Source organism: Somniosus microcephalus, chromosome 4, assembly GCF_052327205.1.
Source record: "Somniosus microcephalus isolate GS21.2 chromosome 4, FLI_Smic_1.0, whole genome shotgun sequence".
In the NCBI taxonomy this organism is placed as follows: domain Eukaryota; kingdom Metazoa; phylum Chordata; class Chondrichthyes; order Squaliformes; family Somniosidae; genus Somniosus; species Somniosus microcephalus.
The window spans coordinates 228,845,679-228,860,909 of record NC_140990.1 but is presented as its reverse complement, the minus strand read 5'-3'; the positions used below and the strand labels follow the sequence as shown (position 1 = coordinate 228,860,909).

The following is a 15,231-nucleotide window of genomic DNA, read 5'->3' as shown; positions in this document are numbered from 1 at the left end:
TGCCTTAAAACTAAGCTTTGTGGCAGAGCCATCAAGAGACATTGAATAAACTGTAATAATTCCTTTAGACACCCAGTGGTGCAGTTGTGAACTGCACCTTTAAGCTGTGTGCAGCTTCTTGTATTTTCACGTGATGACGTCATGACGCCGATCACGTGACCCCCAGTTGGCACGGAAAACGTGATGACGTCATGACGTCAGTTGGCAGTTGGAAATGGCAGTTGGAAATGGCAGTTGGAAAGAGATTGGGAGAAAGGCTGTGAGGAGACACAGACCTGCTGACCTCTGTTCCTGTAAGTTAAAAGTTAAAGTATTGAGTTCATTAAAGTTTGATTAATTCTTTTCACTGCGTTGGACTTCGTTTTTTGGATAGGAACTCCCGTTCCTACATTGGTGACCCCGAGCTCGTTGGACAACTTTCTTCGAGATATTCATGATGAATACGAACGTCGTTGCCCTTAAATTGCCGCAGTTCTGGGAACAGCAACCAGAAGCATGGTTTTTCCAAGCAGAAGCCCAGTTTGGTATCCGGGACATTACAGCAGATTCAACCCGTTATTATTACGTGGTTTCAGCTCTGGACAGTGCCACGGCTTCACGCGTCGTCAGCATCCTGGGGAATCCACCGGCAGAGGGGAAGTACTCAGCTTTAAAAGAACGTTTACTACAAGTGTATGCTTTAACTAAGTCGGAACGGGCACGCAAGCTTATCGCAATGCCGGGTCTTGGGGACTCAAAACCATCAGAATTGATGAGCCAAATGCTCACGCTTTTGGGTTTGGAGCCCCAATGTTTTTTATTTCGAGAGCTCTTCCTCTGTCAGCTACCCGAGCCAGTTCAGGCAGTCTTGGCCAGTTCTACGATTACGGACTGTGCCGAACTGGCTGCGGAGGCAGATAAGTCTTTTATGGTCATACAGCAGAGTTGCGCAGCTACGAGGCCTCTTTCTCCTACGCGAGCAAAATCCAGCCCTCCTTTGTCAGGCTTATGTATGTACCACGCCCGTTTTGGCGTCAGGGCTCGACGCTGCCGTCCACCCTGCAGTTGGGTTGAAAAAAAGGCTCCAGCAGACTCACAAGCCTCGAAGAAGACAGGGGGTGATAAACACACCCAGTTCACCATGGCAGTCGGTTCAGCAGGAAAACTCCTCTATGTTACTGATTCCGGAACCGGGCGACGATTCTTGTGTGATACTGGTTCTCAGTGCAGTATTTTGCCAGTTTCAAAGCTGGACCTACAATCCGGCAGTCACGACCCTTCCCTTGAGGCAGCCAATGGTGCGGCCATTCGCACATTCGGTAAACGGACAGTCAATTTAACTCTTGGAGGTCAACATTTTGTATGGGAATTTATAACGGCTAAGGTATCACAGGCCATTCTGGGGGCTGATTTTTTTTGTGCCTATGGTTTTCTGGTCGACGTCCAACATTGTCGACTCATTAATGCGTCTACCTTCCATGCTGTTAAGTATGTGTATTGTATTGAACAATTAACACAAAGACTTAAACGTATAACTCAAACAGGTCTTTACTGGTTGGAGGTAGGGACTGCACGTAGGTCTTTACTTCATGCCCACAGGCGGGAACTGAGGGGAGATCAGTACCCACAGCACTATTTATACCCCTATGGCCAGGAGTGGTACTGCGTATCACTACGCCCTACAAGTAGTGCAGTCCTGTCCATAGGTTCAAGTAGCACACATATTACATACACAACATTCCTCCCTTCTTAGCTTTACAGTCATCTCCCCATTTAACATAACGTAATAACATATATACATATATAACTTCAGGTTTACATAACAGAATAACATAGATACATAGATAACTTCATGTCAAAACAGATCACAGATTCAGTCTCTGCGGAAAACAGTTCACAGATTCAATCTCTGTGGTGTAGTCGGTTCACGTTGCTGGAGTGACTCATTCAATAGTCCTTCCATGGATTTAACAGTTTGAACTTCCGAACTGAATTGGCTCCGTTTGGAGGGACCACGTGTGTGATTTGGTAGAGGTAATAATGGTTCAGATGGGTCATCTTCTGTTTCGACTTTTCCTTTTCTGCTTCTTGGAGACTCTCTGGGCTCCACTGTCAGCTGCCAGCTGCATGCGCAGTTCCTCCTTCTCTTCCTCCTTTTTCCGTAGTAGAGCCACCTTCTCCCGATGTTCCGTAGACTTTCGGTGCTCCTCCATGATTTCTGTATGGTGGGAGTCGAAGTTACAAGTTGGGCAGGACAGGACATAGTAATATTCGGTGTCGTCCTGATCTAGGCCAGCGAGAGGGTCTTCTATTTCCTCCATACCCAGCTGGGCGTTAGCCAGCTTTTGTTCCAAGTCCAGACATCTTTCCTGAAGAGACTTCTTCTTGCGTACCTCTTCATCCAGCTTTTTCTGGGCTTTCAGCAAGTCGTTTACTAATGACCTCATTTGAGATTTTACTACTTCAACTTCTTTTGGAGATTGATTGATCGGACTATTCAATCCCTCTACCGGAGCAGCTGTTTCAGCGGTCTGTTGTTCTACGTTGACGTGAGTCAGCGTACTTTTGGCATCCAAGGGCTGCTCTGTTGCAGTCATCTCAGTCTGTGTTGCCACCTCAGCTCTTCCAATAACCTTTGAGAGCTCCAAACCCCTTTCGTTTGAATATTGAAGTTCGTGTTCAAGTTTTTCCCATTTCAGAGTCCTGTCCTTCAGCATATGCAGGAGTTGGCTGACCGTTAACTCCTCTGACATCAGACGTTTTGTGTGCTCCTGCTCCATTTTCTCCATCAGCTGCTTCTGTTGTCTTTCCAGATTCTCCAACTCTATATCAAAGAACTCTTTCGTTGCATTCAACTCTTGCTCAAAACGGCGAAGCATTTGTTCTAATTGCTGTTGTAGTTTGAAATGGAGTTGAGTTCGAGCCCGGTGTCCCTCAGAAATGGGCACATCAGTAGACTTGCCAGACTCAGAATCCACAGTTAAACTATGTTGTTGTTGCTCAGTGGAATTCTGTGCTGAAACTTTGTCTTTTGCACCTGAGTTGGGCTTACCATCATCCGTTCCAGAGTCTGGGCCGACTATCTTCACCGAGTTCTCACTCGTTATTGTTTGTAGGAAATGCCAGTCCATATTCATTTTCCTAATCCACTCCCGTCCTAGTAGTGGAGGACCTCCTTCAGATATCACATATAAGTCCATTATTTGACTGTCTTCGCCCTTGTGGACCACTGCAACCTCTATTTTCCCGATGGGGTACACTCTTTGCCCCGTGTATGTTTTCAATATAATCCCCGTATCCTGTAGGGGAATATGTTGGAATAACTTTCCGTAATCTTTCTTATTTATGACCGTCAATGCCGATCCAGTGTCCAATTCCAGTTTTACTTGGACTCCTTCTATCTGAAGAGTGACCCAAATTGTCTGGAGGTCTGCACCCTTACCAGCGTTGAGTACTCTTAAGCTAGCCAGTTCATTACAGCTTAAGCTAGCCAGTTCATTACTGCTAGCGTCTGAATCGGACTCCTGTTCGGTCACCTTGTGTACCTTTGCGTATTTTCCTTGCGGTGACTTCTTGTTGCTGGTCTTCTTCCCTGACCTGCATACTCTAGCTATATGTCCAAGCCTACCACAAGTTCTACATTCTTGGTTTTTAAACCAACACTGGTTCTGATCATGCGTTGTCTTTCCACAACGATAACATTTGCCAGAACTCACACCCAATTTGTGTGCACTGAGCTCCGGTGACCGTAGCTGCATTACTGCCGTGCCTCTCGCTGCGGCTTCGTGTGCTGCTGCCATAGTGACCGCCTTCTCAAGCGTCAGCTCATTCTCCTCGAGCAGTCGCTTTTGTGTATCCTGTTTAAATAAACCGCACACAAATTTGTCTCGTAGTGCATCTGTCAGTCCCGTTCCAAACTGGCAATATTTCGCTAATTTACGCAATTCCAGCAAATATTCAGCATTGCTTTCATGCTGTAGCTGCCTTCTGTCGTAAAATTTAAATCGTTCCGCTAGCATCAGCGGCGTGGGGTTTAGATGATCTTTCAGGACAGTAACAATCTCATCGAACGTCTTATCCGCCGGTTCATCTGGTGATAACAGGTGTTTCAATTGCCCGTATGTCTTCGCACCCATTAAATTTAATAATGTTAGAGCTTTATCTTGGTCACGAATTTTATTGGCCTTACAATAATTTTTTACTCTTTCAACATATATGGCCCAATCTTCGAGGTCACTATCAAAGGTGCTAATATTCCCGTGTTTAGGCATTGTAGATTTGCAATTTCTCAGATTTTATTTTCTTTACTTGTTATCAAAGATGGCGGCTTCCCGCTCTTGCCGTCGTCCTCCGCCCACAAAATGGCAGTTTTCCCGCGCTTGGCGGTCTTCACCCGTCCCCCGACGCCGTCTCCCTTCAGCCCCCGAGTGCGGCCCTTATCTTCGCCGCGATCGCCCGAGTGCGGCCCTTATCAGCGGATGCGATCGCTGGATCGCGAAGTGGCTCCCGACCGAAGCGGCTCTCGGCCCTTATCTTCTGTGCGATCGATAGCCCGCGCTGTGCACCGCGGCTCTCGCACCTTGAGCTTCTGCAGCCACCGCGCCTTTCAGTCCGAGTGCGGCCCTTATCTTTGGTCCCGATCGCTGGCCCGCGCTGCGCCTCGCACTTGAAGCGGCTCCCGGCCTCTGGCTCACCCGCTCGCGCGGCTCTTGCTCGCTCCCTCCCGGGCTCTGGCTTACCCGCTCGCGCGTTTCACCGCGGCTCTTATCAGGGATTGCGATCGCCCTTATTTACCGATCGGTGGCCCTGTCTTTGCAGCCTACGCTGCTCGGCTTACCCACGAGGTTATGGAGGCTTCAGGGTCCTAATGCCTGTCGCTTCCAGTCGCTGGAAGCTGTCAGGATCTCTGCTGCCCTTCAGTTTTGAGTGGGGTGTTGAGGATTGAAACCTCTCTTCAACGTCCTGTCTTTGGACGAAGCCGCCGTGGAATAACTGCCGCAGGGTTCGAACCGACTCGTCGCCAGTGTTAAGTATGTGTATTGTATTGAACAATTAACACAAAGACTTAAACGTATAACTCAAACAGGTCTTTACTGGTTGGAGGTAGGGACTGCACGTAGGTCTTTACTTCATGCCCACAGGCGGGAACTGAGGGGAGATCAGTACCCACAGTACTATTTATACCCCTATGGCCAGGAGTGGTACTGCGTATCACTACGCCCTACAAGTAGTGCAGTCCTGTCCATAGGTTCAAGTAGCACACATATTACATACACAACACATGCAGTGCCTTGTCACCGCAGTACTGCTGTCTCCTGGTCGGTTGCCTGTGCGGTTCCATCGCAAGACGTGTTTAAGCGCATATTTGGCGAATTCCCAGAGCTCACCAGGCCTACATTCTCAGCAGCAGTTGCGAAGCACGGGGTGGTGCATTATATTACCACAACGGGATCGCCCGTTTACGCTCATGCACGAAGATTGGAACCCGGAAAGCTTGTGGCCGCAAAGGCAGAGTTTCGTATTATGGAGCGCCTTGGGATTGTCCGACGCTCCGACAGTCCTTGGTCTTCCCCATTACACATTGTACCCAAACCGGGTGGCGGATGGAGACCTTGTGGGGATTACAGATGCCTTAACGAAGCCACTAGGCCAGATAGGTATCCAATACCGCATATACAAGATTTTTCGGCTCATTTGGCCGGCAATTCGATATTTTCCAAAGTGGATCTCGTCCGTGGATACCATCAAGTTCCTGTACACCCTCAAGACATCCCCAAAACGGCGGTTATCACACCGTTTGGCCTTTTTGAGTTCCTTCGCATGCCGTTTGGATTGAAAAATGCAGCTCAGGCTTTTCAGCGGCTGATGGACTCCGTGTTATGGGACCTTTCTTTCATTTTTATTTACTTGGATGATATGCTCATTGCTAGTAAAAATAAGGATGAGCACATGGCTCATTTACGTGCACTCTTTGCCCGTCTCAGCCAACATGGCCTCATTATAAATCTAGCCAAATGCCAGTTTGGGTTAACCACCATTGACTTTCTAGGGCACAGGATCACCTCAGAAGGCGCTGTACCACTGGTCACTAAGGTTGAGGCAGTTACGGCTTTCCCGCGGCCTCATATAATTAAATCTCTTTAGGAGTTCCTGGGGATGGTGAATTTTTATCACTGTTTTGTCCCCAAGGCAGCTCAATTAATGCAGCCGCTGTACGAAGCACTTAAAGGGAAGTCGGGTAAAGCGGTTATCATTTGGACACCACAGATGGACCAAGCATTCCTGGACACCAAGGCGGCATTGGCAGCTGCAACTATGCTTGCACACCCACTTCTGGGCGCAACCATCGCCCTTACTACAGACGCCTCCGATTACGCCATCGGGGCAGTGCAGGAACAATGGGTTGACGGTACGTGGCAACCATTGGCCTTTTTTAGCCGCCAATTGCGTAAAAATGAACGAAAATATAGCACTTTTGATAGGGAGTTGCTGGCCTTGTTTTTGGCCATCCGGCATTTTCATTTTCTTTTAGAAGGACGGCCTTTTACGGCATTTGTGGACCATAAACCACTTACTTTTGCAATGGCAAAAACGGCGGAGCTGTGGTCAGCCCGACAACAGCGCCACCTTACATTCATATCTGAATTTACAACGGATTTGCGACATGTGTCTGGCAAAGATAATCTGGTGGCTGATTGCCTGTCACGTGCCCCAGTCCGGACAATTCACCTGGGAATCGATTACGTCGGGTTGGCGAAAGAACAGCAGGCGGATCCTGAAGTTCAGGCGTATCGGACCATGCCTTCTAGCTTGCAGGTAGCCGATGTTATGTTCCAATCAGCAGGAACCACGCTGTTGTGTGACATATCCATGGGAGTGCCCCGACCAATTGTGCCAGTCGAATGGCGCAAGAAGATATTTCATATTATACATGGCTTATCACACCCAGGGATGCGAGCTTCACAACGACTTATGTCCCGTAAGTTTGTGTGGAAAGGGATGCATTTAGATGTTCGTGACTGGACAAACAATTGCGTGGACTGTCAAAAGTCGAAGGTTCATCGTCATGTGAAGGCTCCAAGGGCCATCTTTCCAGTGCCTGAACGCCGTTTCGACCATATACATGTGGACTTGGTGGACTCCCTCCCCATGTCTCGGGGTTTTATGCATCTCCTGACAATAGTAGACCGTACTACCAGGTGGCCAGAGGCGATTCCCTTGGTTGCTACTACCACAGCAGACGTATCCAGGGCACTTATTTCATCGTGGGTGGCCCGTTTTGGTGTGCCATCTGATATCTCCTCTGACCGTGGTCCTCAATTTACGTCAGAATTATGGAATGCAGTTGCACAGGGCTTGGGTACCAAACTGCATCGTACCACCGCTTACCATCCACAAGCAAATGGCTTATGTGAAAGATTTCATCGTTCTTTAAAGGCGTCCCTCCGTGCCAGTTTGCGTGGTTCCAACTGGGTGGACAGACTCCCTTGGGTGATGCTAGGCCTTCGTACAGCCCCCAAAGATGACCTCCAGGCTTCATCAGCTGAATTAGTATACGGTCAGGTGCTTCGAGTACCAGGGGATTTCCTCCCTTCACATACAGAATCATGGTCACCTGCTCAGCAGCTTCTTCTGCATCAAGAGGCGGCAAAGAATTTTCTGCCTATTCCAACTTCACATCACGATCTACAGAGGCCTCATGTTCCGGCAGAACTTATGAGTTCCGATTATGTTTTTATTCGGCGGGATGCTCATGGAGATACACTCAGACCACCTTATGATGGACTGTTTCGGGTTATTGCACCGGGGGAGAAATATTTTACGATCAAAATAGGAGAAAAATCGGATACCATCTCCATCGATTGACTTAAACCAGCCCATCTGGATCGGAGTGAACCGGTGGTTGTCGCTCAGCCGCCTCGCCGTGGACGACCGCCATTGGCTGCTAGACCAATCCTGAAGCGGCCTACTATTAAATTGCCTGCTTCGACGTCATCCTCATCTACACCTTCTGCTACGGTTTCCTCCACCCCAGATGTACCGCTTCAGACACAGCCAAATGTGGGCCCAGCTGACAACGATCCAGCGTCCGAAATTTGCAGTCGTTCGGGCAGAATAATTAAACCTCCTACACGTTTGATGCTGTCTGTTAAAGAGAATTCTGGGGGGGCGCCTGTGGCAGAGCCATCAAGAGACATTGAATAAACTGTAATAATTCCTTTAGACACCCAGTGGTGCAGTTGTGAACTGCACCTTTAAGCTGTGTGCAGCTTCTTGTATTTTCACGTGATGACGTCATGACGCCGATCACGTGACCCCCAGTTGGCACGGAAAACGTGATGACGTCATGACGTCAGTTGGAAATGGCAGTTGGAAATGGCAGTTGGAAAGAGATTGGGAGAAAGGCTGTGAGGAGACACAGACCTGCTGACCTCTGTTCCTGTAAGTTAAAAGTTAAAGTATTGAGTTCATTAAAGTTTGATTAATTCTTTTCACTGCGTTGGACTTCGTTTTTTGGATAGGAACTCCCGTTCCTACAGCTTGCTGTTTCCTTCAAATTGATTCAGATATTTTGAATTGCTCATAACTATTTCCTAATTTAAGTAACTTTTTGCCTTCAGAATTAATCCTGTGCTCCCAGCATTGTAGGCCTGATTCTCTGACCCGTGCTTCTTGTGACTAGCTTCCCGATGGGAAGGCAGAATTGTGGAATTAGCCCAATCATGCACCACAAGGAGGAATGTTGTGGAATGATTAGCTTGCAACTTTTGAATTCTTTTTATACAGCGCCACTTAAAACTGCCCACTACACACAATTAGGAAAAATGTAAACAAATTAAAAGGTATTGTTAATCTTCAAAAACAAATTTGGAGAAATATATTTGTTAAAAAAAATAGGCTTATAATTTTTTGAAAATATTGATATTTAATGTTCAAAATGTATCTTTATTCTCTTCCCGTTAGTAATTTTGAAGTGTTCTATAGCTGATTTAATTAAAGTAGATAACCTTTGACTAGTAATCAGCAATGATTTAGAGTTGGGCATATGGAACATGATATCGGAATTGCTGATGACACAAACATTAGGGGGTTTGCCAGACAGTGAGGAGGACAGTAAAAGACTTCAGGAAAGCACCAGCAGGCTGGTGAAATGGGCAGACAGGTGACAGACACAGTACAATGTAGAAAAGTATGAAGTAATGCATTTTGGGAGGAAAAACAAGGAATGGGAATGTACACAATGGAAAGTTGCTCAAAGGAGTGAATGAACAGAGAGACTTAGGGGTCAAATACATAATTCCTAAAAAATGTGAGCGCACTTAGATGTAGCCATAAAATGGCATTTTAGGTTTTATAACTAGAGCCACAGAGTTAAAGAGCAAAGAATTTATAAGATTTGTACATGGCAATGGTTCGGTCACGGAGTACTGTGTGTAGTTTTAGGTGCCGCATTATAAAAAAGACAGTAAAGCTATAGAAATTTTCAGCATTGGTTCATTAGTTTGATGCCAAAAATGAGAAATTATTTTGATGAGGAGAGACATGAGATTCTGAGACTATTTCCACTGGTGCCGAGAAGGCTAAGAGATTTAATGGCCCAGAAATTTGGGTCGGGGGCTTCCCGCGGGTGCAAGCCTCTGATCTGCACTTACCTACCGCGCCGACCGATGAGCTGTGGGCCCGAGTGGAATTCCGATCCTGGGCCTGCTCCAACTGCCGGCGCGCTGTGCTTGCGTATCCCAGGGGCGCAGTTAGTTCGATGCGTCCCCTGGGATCACGTGGGCCATGGGGAGCCAATCGGAGCAGGGAATGCTCCATTCATAAGTTTGACAGGAAGAGCTGGAAAACCTGCAAAAAAAACCTAAGTTCGATGCGCACGCGCAGCCTCTCCTGCGCACGCGTTCGAACTCTGAATCACTTCGTTCAGGGGAACGGAAGTGCTGGTTTCCCGCGCATGCGCAGTGCATGCAGGAAACCAGCACTTCCATTGGGCCTACGGGTAAGTACCCTGTGCGTACTCACCCGTGGAGACCCGAATTTCTGGGCCAATAGATATATATATTTTAAAATTATGAAGATCTTGATTGTGTGAATAGGGAAAGAGGACGTGGAGTCAGTAATGAGGGGTCATCAATTGCAAACTGTCACTATGACAGTGAGGAGAGAGATTAGGAGAATTTCTTAATGCAGAGTATCATTGGAGCATAGAACACTGTACCAAAGAGAACAATTAGGCAGAGAACATTGCATCTTTTCAAGGGATGACTAAATAAACATTTGGCGCAGATGGAGAGATTGGGGTTTTGGAGCATTAGTTTTGGATTGCCCTAGCAAAATGCCAGCACAAACACAGTGGGCCAAATGACTTCCTTCTGTGCTGTAAGGTTCTATGGCGCTATGGCTCAGAGAGAGAAAGAGAGAGATGTATGATTCTTCCCTGGACCAGCAAAATATAGGCCGAATTTGCGGTCCCGATGACGGCGAACTGGTATTAGCTCGCCGTCATTTCTCCTTTGAAACTGACCGCAACTTCAGGATGTAGCGCATGCGCCGCCTAATGCGGCAACCCTGAAGTTGCGGTCAGTCATTCACTGCTCCTCCACAGGCTGCGCTGTGCCTCTCCACCCTCCCACAGAGCCGGCAATCAGTGAAATCTCTTAAATCATTGAAACGGATGAAAACTTTGGCTCTTCCGCAGTAATTACGCTGTTGAATTCCTCACTAAAAGTTAGACCCTTTTGGAGTAGGTATAACTGGGATTTTAACAGCGTATTGACTGCTAAACCCAGGTTATGACTCTGAAAATGAATTTTAGTTTTGTGCAGTGTCAAATTTATCCATTTTAATGAAAATTAAGAATGTTAAGAAACTTTTAAAAAAATTTGGGGGGGATGTTTGTTCATTCTTATTTCAGGTTTTCTGTTTCCCCATGTGAGTGCCTCAATCTTTGTTCTGCTGTCTCTGTCATTTTTTAAATGTTAGAATTTTAAGAGCTTACCCACTTCCTGGTTCCCTGGCTGTGTGTTTTGATTGGACAGCTTGGTGACGTCACAGCAGCTCGCACTAGGGGATCCCCACTATACTCCATTGATTTGAATTATACGTTGGAAAACCTGAAATTCTCGGCACCACGATCGTGAGATCTTTATGCGAAGCTTACTTCGGGGCTAGCGCCGAACGCCTTTGCTTCGCCACTGACCTCAAATTACGGGCCATAGCCTTTGCAAAATTTGTGTATTTACATACCCAAAGAGCTATTATTGCACCTCACAGTCTGACCAAAGCCAATTATTTGACATTTATGGCCAGTATTCCTCTTTGATCACACGCTACAAGGTGAATCCATCACTGCAGAACAGTCCAACAAGACAATGAGCTAACGGTGTAGCAGATACCAATCATTTGAATAGTAAGCAAGAATTGTCCTTGTGGGACATTAATACTCAACAGCTTTGCAATTAAAATACTAACACATTAAAGATGTTTTGCCCCTTAAGACAGTTACTGTAGATCTTTCATTTGTCTAACCAATATGTTGGATTTGAAATGAACACACAAACCCCATCTTGAGTTTGGTATTTTTCAAATACAACGACAGAAAAAAGAAGCCATGGAAAAAAGTGACAATTTTTTGTCCGTTGCAATGAACGTACTTTAGACCTGGCCTGGTAGATCACTAAGAATTATGCTTTGATGTCCACATTATAGGAGAGTACTGGATTGATCCTAACCAAGGCTGCAATATGGATGCCATCAAAGTGCACTGCAACATGGAGACTGGGGAGACCTGTGTGTCTTCCAACCCCAGCAGAATCCCACGCAAGAACTGGTGGACGAGCAAAAACAGTCATAGAAAGAAGCACGTGTGGTTTGGAGAGTCCATGGGTGGTGGGTTCCATGTAAGTACTGTCAGACTATTAAGTCATAAAACATGCGCAATGTAGCCCAAAAGGAGATGCATAAGGCAATAAATGTTATTATAATGTGTTTAAGTGTCTACCGTAAAACAGCTGTTCCCAGGTTAACTAAATTGGAATTCACTAAATGTTTGAATCCCTAGATTAAAGTCCATAATTTGAAGCTCAAGCTAAATGATTTTTGAGGCAGCACTTTAAAACATATGCATTACTTTTATATCAGTGCAGACCAAAGTACCCTAGTTTTTGTACTGTAAGACACTTTTTTTTTTCTTTGGGTGCCCTTGTTTTACACATGTGAACATGATTCAAAATCAGAATCAATGCTTAATCCTTATATACTTTGGAGAGGTCACTTTGGAGAAGAGAGGGAGATGGTGAAATTGGTCTTTGCCAGTAGCACGAAATATGCTTAGATAGCAGCCCGTTTTAGATATTGGAAAAAAAAATCGGGCATGGTGCAAAACGAGCTGCCGATTCACTGAGCCCGTTTCGCAATACTGGCGAAGACCAATTCCACCCTCGGAGTTTTTAGAATTTGTATTGTTCTATAAAACATTTAGCAATTTTATTGTTCTATAATACTGTTGTCAATTATACCAGTGGTTTAAGATAAAGGCCCACCACCAGCATCTCAAGAGCAACTAGGGATGGGCAATAAATGTTGGGTTTGCCAGCGGCTCCCACATCCCGAGAATAAATGAATAACAAAAAAACTTGATTATAAATTAATGAATTCAACAAAAATTTCTATTTCCACAGTTTAGCTATGGTGACAACGTGATATCAGAAGACACTGTTGAAATCCAAATAGCATTCCTTCGAATCCTTTCCACTCGAGCATCCCAGAATGTCACCTACCACTGTAAGAACAGCATCGCTTACCTGGATGCTGACACTGGAAATTTAAAGAAAGCTTTAAAGCTGATGAGTTGGATTGATGTTGAGCTCAAAGCTGAAGGAAACAGCAGATTCACATACAATGTCCTTGAAGATGGCTGCAATGTAAGTAGCACAAAAATCATGCAAGATTTTTATGCTGGGGCAGGCTTGAGGGGCCGATTGGCCTACTCCTGCTCCTGTTTCTTATGTATTAATTGAACAGAAATTATTTTTCCACATAGTTTTTAAGTCCATCTTAAACTTCTACATAAGATGATATCGGGCCAGAACTTCGGGTCCCCATGGGTGAGTACGCGCTGGGTACTCACGCATAGGCCCAACGAAAGTGCCGGTTTCGTGCATGCACTGCGCATGCGTGGGAAACCGGAACTTCCGTTCCCTTAAAGGAAGGGGTTCACAGGTCGAACGCATGCGCCGGAGGGGCAGCACGCACGCCTGGAACTTCCGTTTTTTTTGCAGGTTTCTCCGGGAGGGTAAGTCTCCAGGAGCTACGCTTCTAAAAAGCAGTCGTAAGGCCTGCTTTTAACAAGGTAAGTGGTGAATTAAGTAAAATTAAAACAGTTTTTCCACAGATTTATTATTTTTAAATACTTTAAAGAAAGGTAAGTTTATTTTTAACCCCATTAGAAACTGTAATTAATTTTTTCAAAAATTTAAATTATTGTTTAAAATAGTTATTTTATGTAATTTATAGTTATTTTAAAAATGTGATTAAAAAAAAAAAATTATTTGAAGTTTTAGTTATGTTTTGGGGCTGAATTGTATTCATAGATTTGACAGGTCTTCCTGTCAAATCTATGAATACAGATTCCCTGCTACCATTGGCTCTCCATGGCCCACATGATACCAGGGGACGCTTCGAACTAACTGCGCCCCTGCAAGCACTGCGCGCCGGCAGTTGGAGGAGGCCCAGGATCGGAATCCCACAGCACAACAGCTGGCGCGCTAGGTAAGTGCAGGTCGGAGGCTTGCACCCGCGGGAAGCCTCCGACCCGAATTTCTGGGCCAATATTTCCATTGAAGATGATCTATGTCGATTGCCTGGGCAATAGGATGAAAGTAATAACTGAAATTTGTTCCTGTTATCTATAGAAACACACAGGAGAGTGGAGCAAGACTATCTTTGAGTATAGAACACGGAAGACTCTTCGTCTGCCTATTGTGGACATTGCACCTATAGATATTGGTGCTGAGGACCAGGAATTTGGTGTTGACATTGGACCTGTCTGCTTCTTGTAAGGTTCAAGATCATTTGAACACAATCATTTCCAGTGCTTAAACAAAATGAACATGGGCTGATTCATCTCTATACTGCACTTATCCACTTGCTTATATTTTGGATCTCCCAGGATGAAATAACTTCCAAATCTCTATTCATCATTTTGCTAGAAATTGTAGCAAATATCAAGATGGAAGATGTGTAACAAGAGAATTTTGCCACACAAGTATACAAGTAACTACTTCTCTATGGTGCCTAACACTGGGGTGAAATCAAGAAATATAGTTTTATAGAGTGCTGAACATTCCCAACATCAAATTTGGTCCATCTTTCCTACCAAGATGAAAGTCAGTACATGTAGAACTTGTCCAGTTTCAACTACCTCATCATGGACAGAAACTGGGATAAGTTTGATACTCCCAAGAAAATATTGCACTAGTCATTTATAGCCTCGAACTCTATTTGAAAACACAGCTTTCCAGAAGCATTAAATTTGAGGATGATTCAAGGACAGGTGCTTCGTGTGATCATGTACTTAATTATTACTAATGCTGCCAGCAGACAAAAATTAATAAATGTTCTAAATAACCTGCAATTCACTGTGTGTTCAGCCAATTAGTTATTGGCGCTTACGTTCTTAAGTTTAAATTGGTGCTATTTTAAGAACAGACCTTCTGAAACTTGGCAAAAAATCCTTTATAGTTTCTATCTGTTGCTGCAATGGTATTTCATTGGTCTCCCTATGCATTCCTTCTTTACACATATTCATTTACTGATCAGTGCTAGATTATCACTATTTTGGTAGCTTGTAAGTTCTGCTTGCAATTCATATTTCTAAAACTAGACACATGGATAAAGAATATCAAATGTTTCATTGACTTGTTTTTTACTTATACAACTATCAGTTTGTCAGTAGAAGAGGTCAGGTCTTTTCTGTCATGCTGTTTTGAATGCACATCTGTCATAAAAGAAACAAATAAAATGTGCTGAAAAATTACTTGTTTTGGTTTTACCATTTTAAACTAAGTAGCACGAGGACGGTGTGGCAACCATATTCTGTCGACAGAGCCGCTGGGTCTCCAGGTAGGGAATTAGGATGCATAACACAGGTTATAAATACTTAACAGTGGGCAAAACAAATTAACTTTTGAAAAATATGTTACAGGGACGAGCATTACTACACCATGCCAGGGAAGGCTGCAACACCTGTCC

The 15,231-nt window shown here is 45.0% G+C and overlaps 1 protein-coding gene across 1 annotated transcript in view; it reads left to right on the top strand.

The window, feature by feature from the left end:
* LOC147120255 (uncharacterized) overlaps window positions 1-15,016 on the top strand; it is a 345,184-nt gene extending 330,168 nt beyond the window's left edge. The window contains exons 49-51 of the mRNA XM_085985900.1: window positions 11,689-11,879; window positions 12,660-12,902; window positions 13,893-15,016. Coding sequence (XP_085842026.1) covers window positions 11,689-11,879; window positions 12,660-12,902; window positions 13,893-14,039 — 581 coding nt within the window. The 3' untranslated portion in view covers window positions 14,040-15,016. The remainder of the gene's footprint in view (window positions 1-11,688; window positions 11,880-12,659; window positions 12,903-13,892) is intronic.
* The last annotated feature ends 215 nt before the right edge of the window (window positions 15,017-15,231 follow it).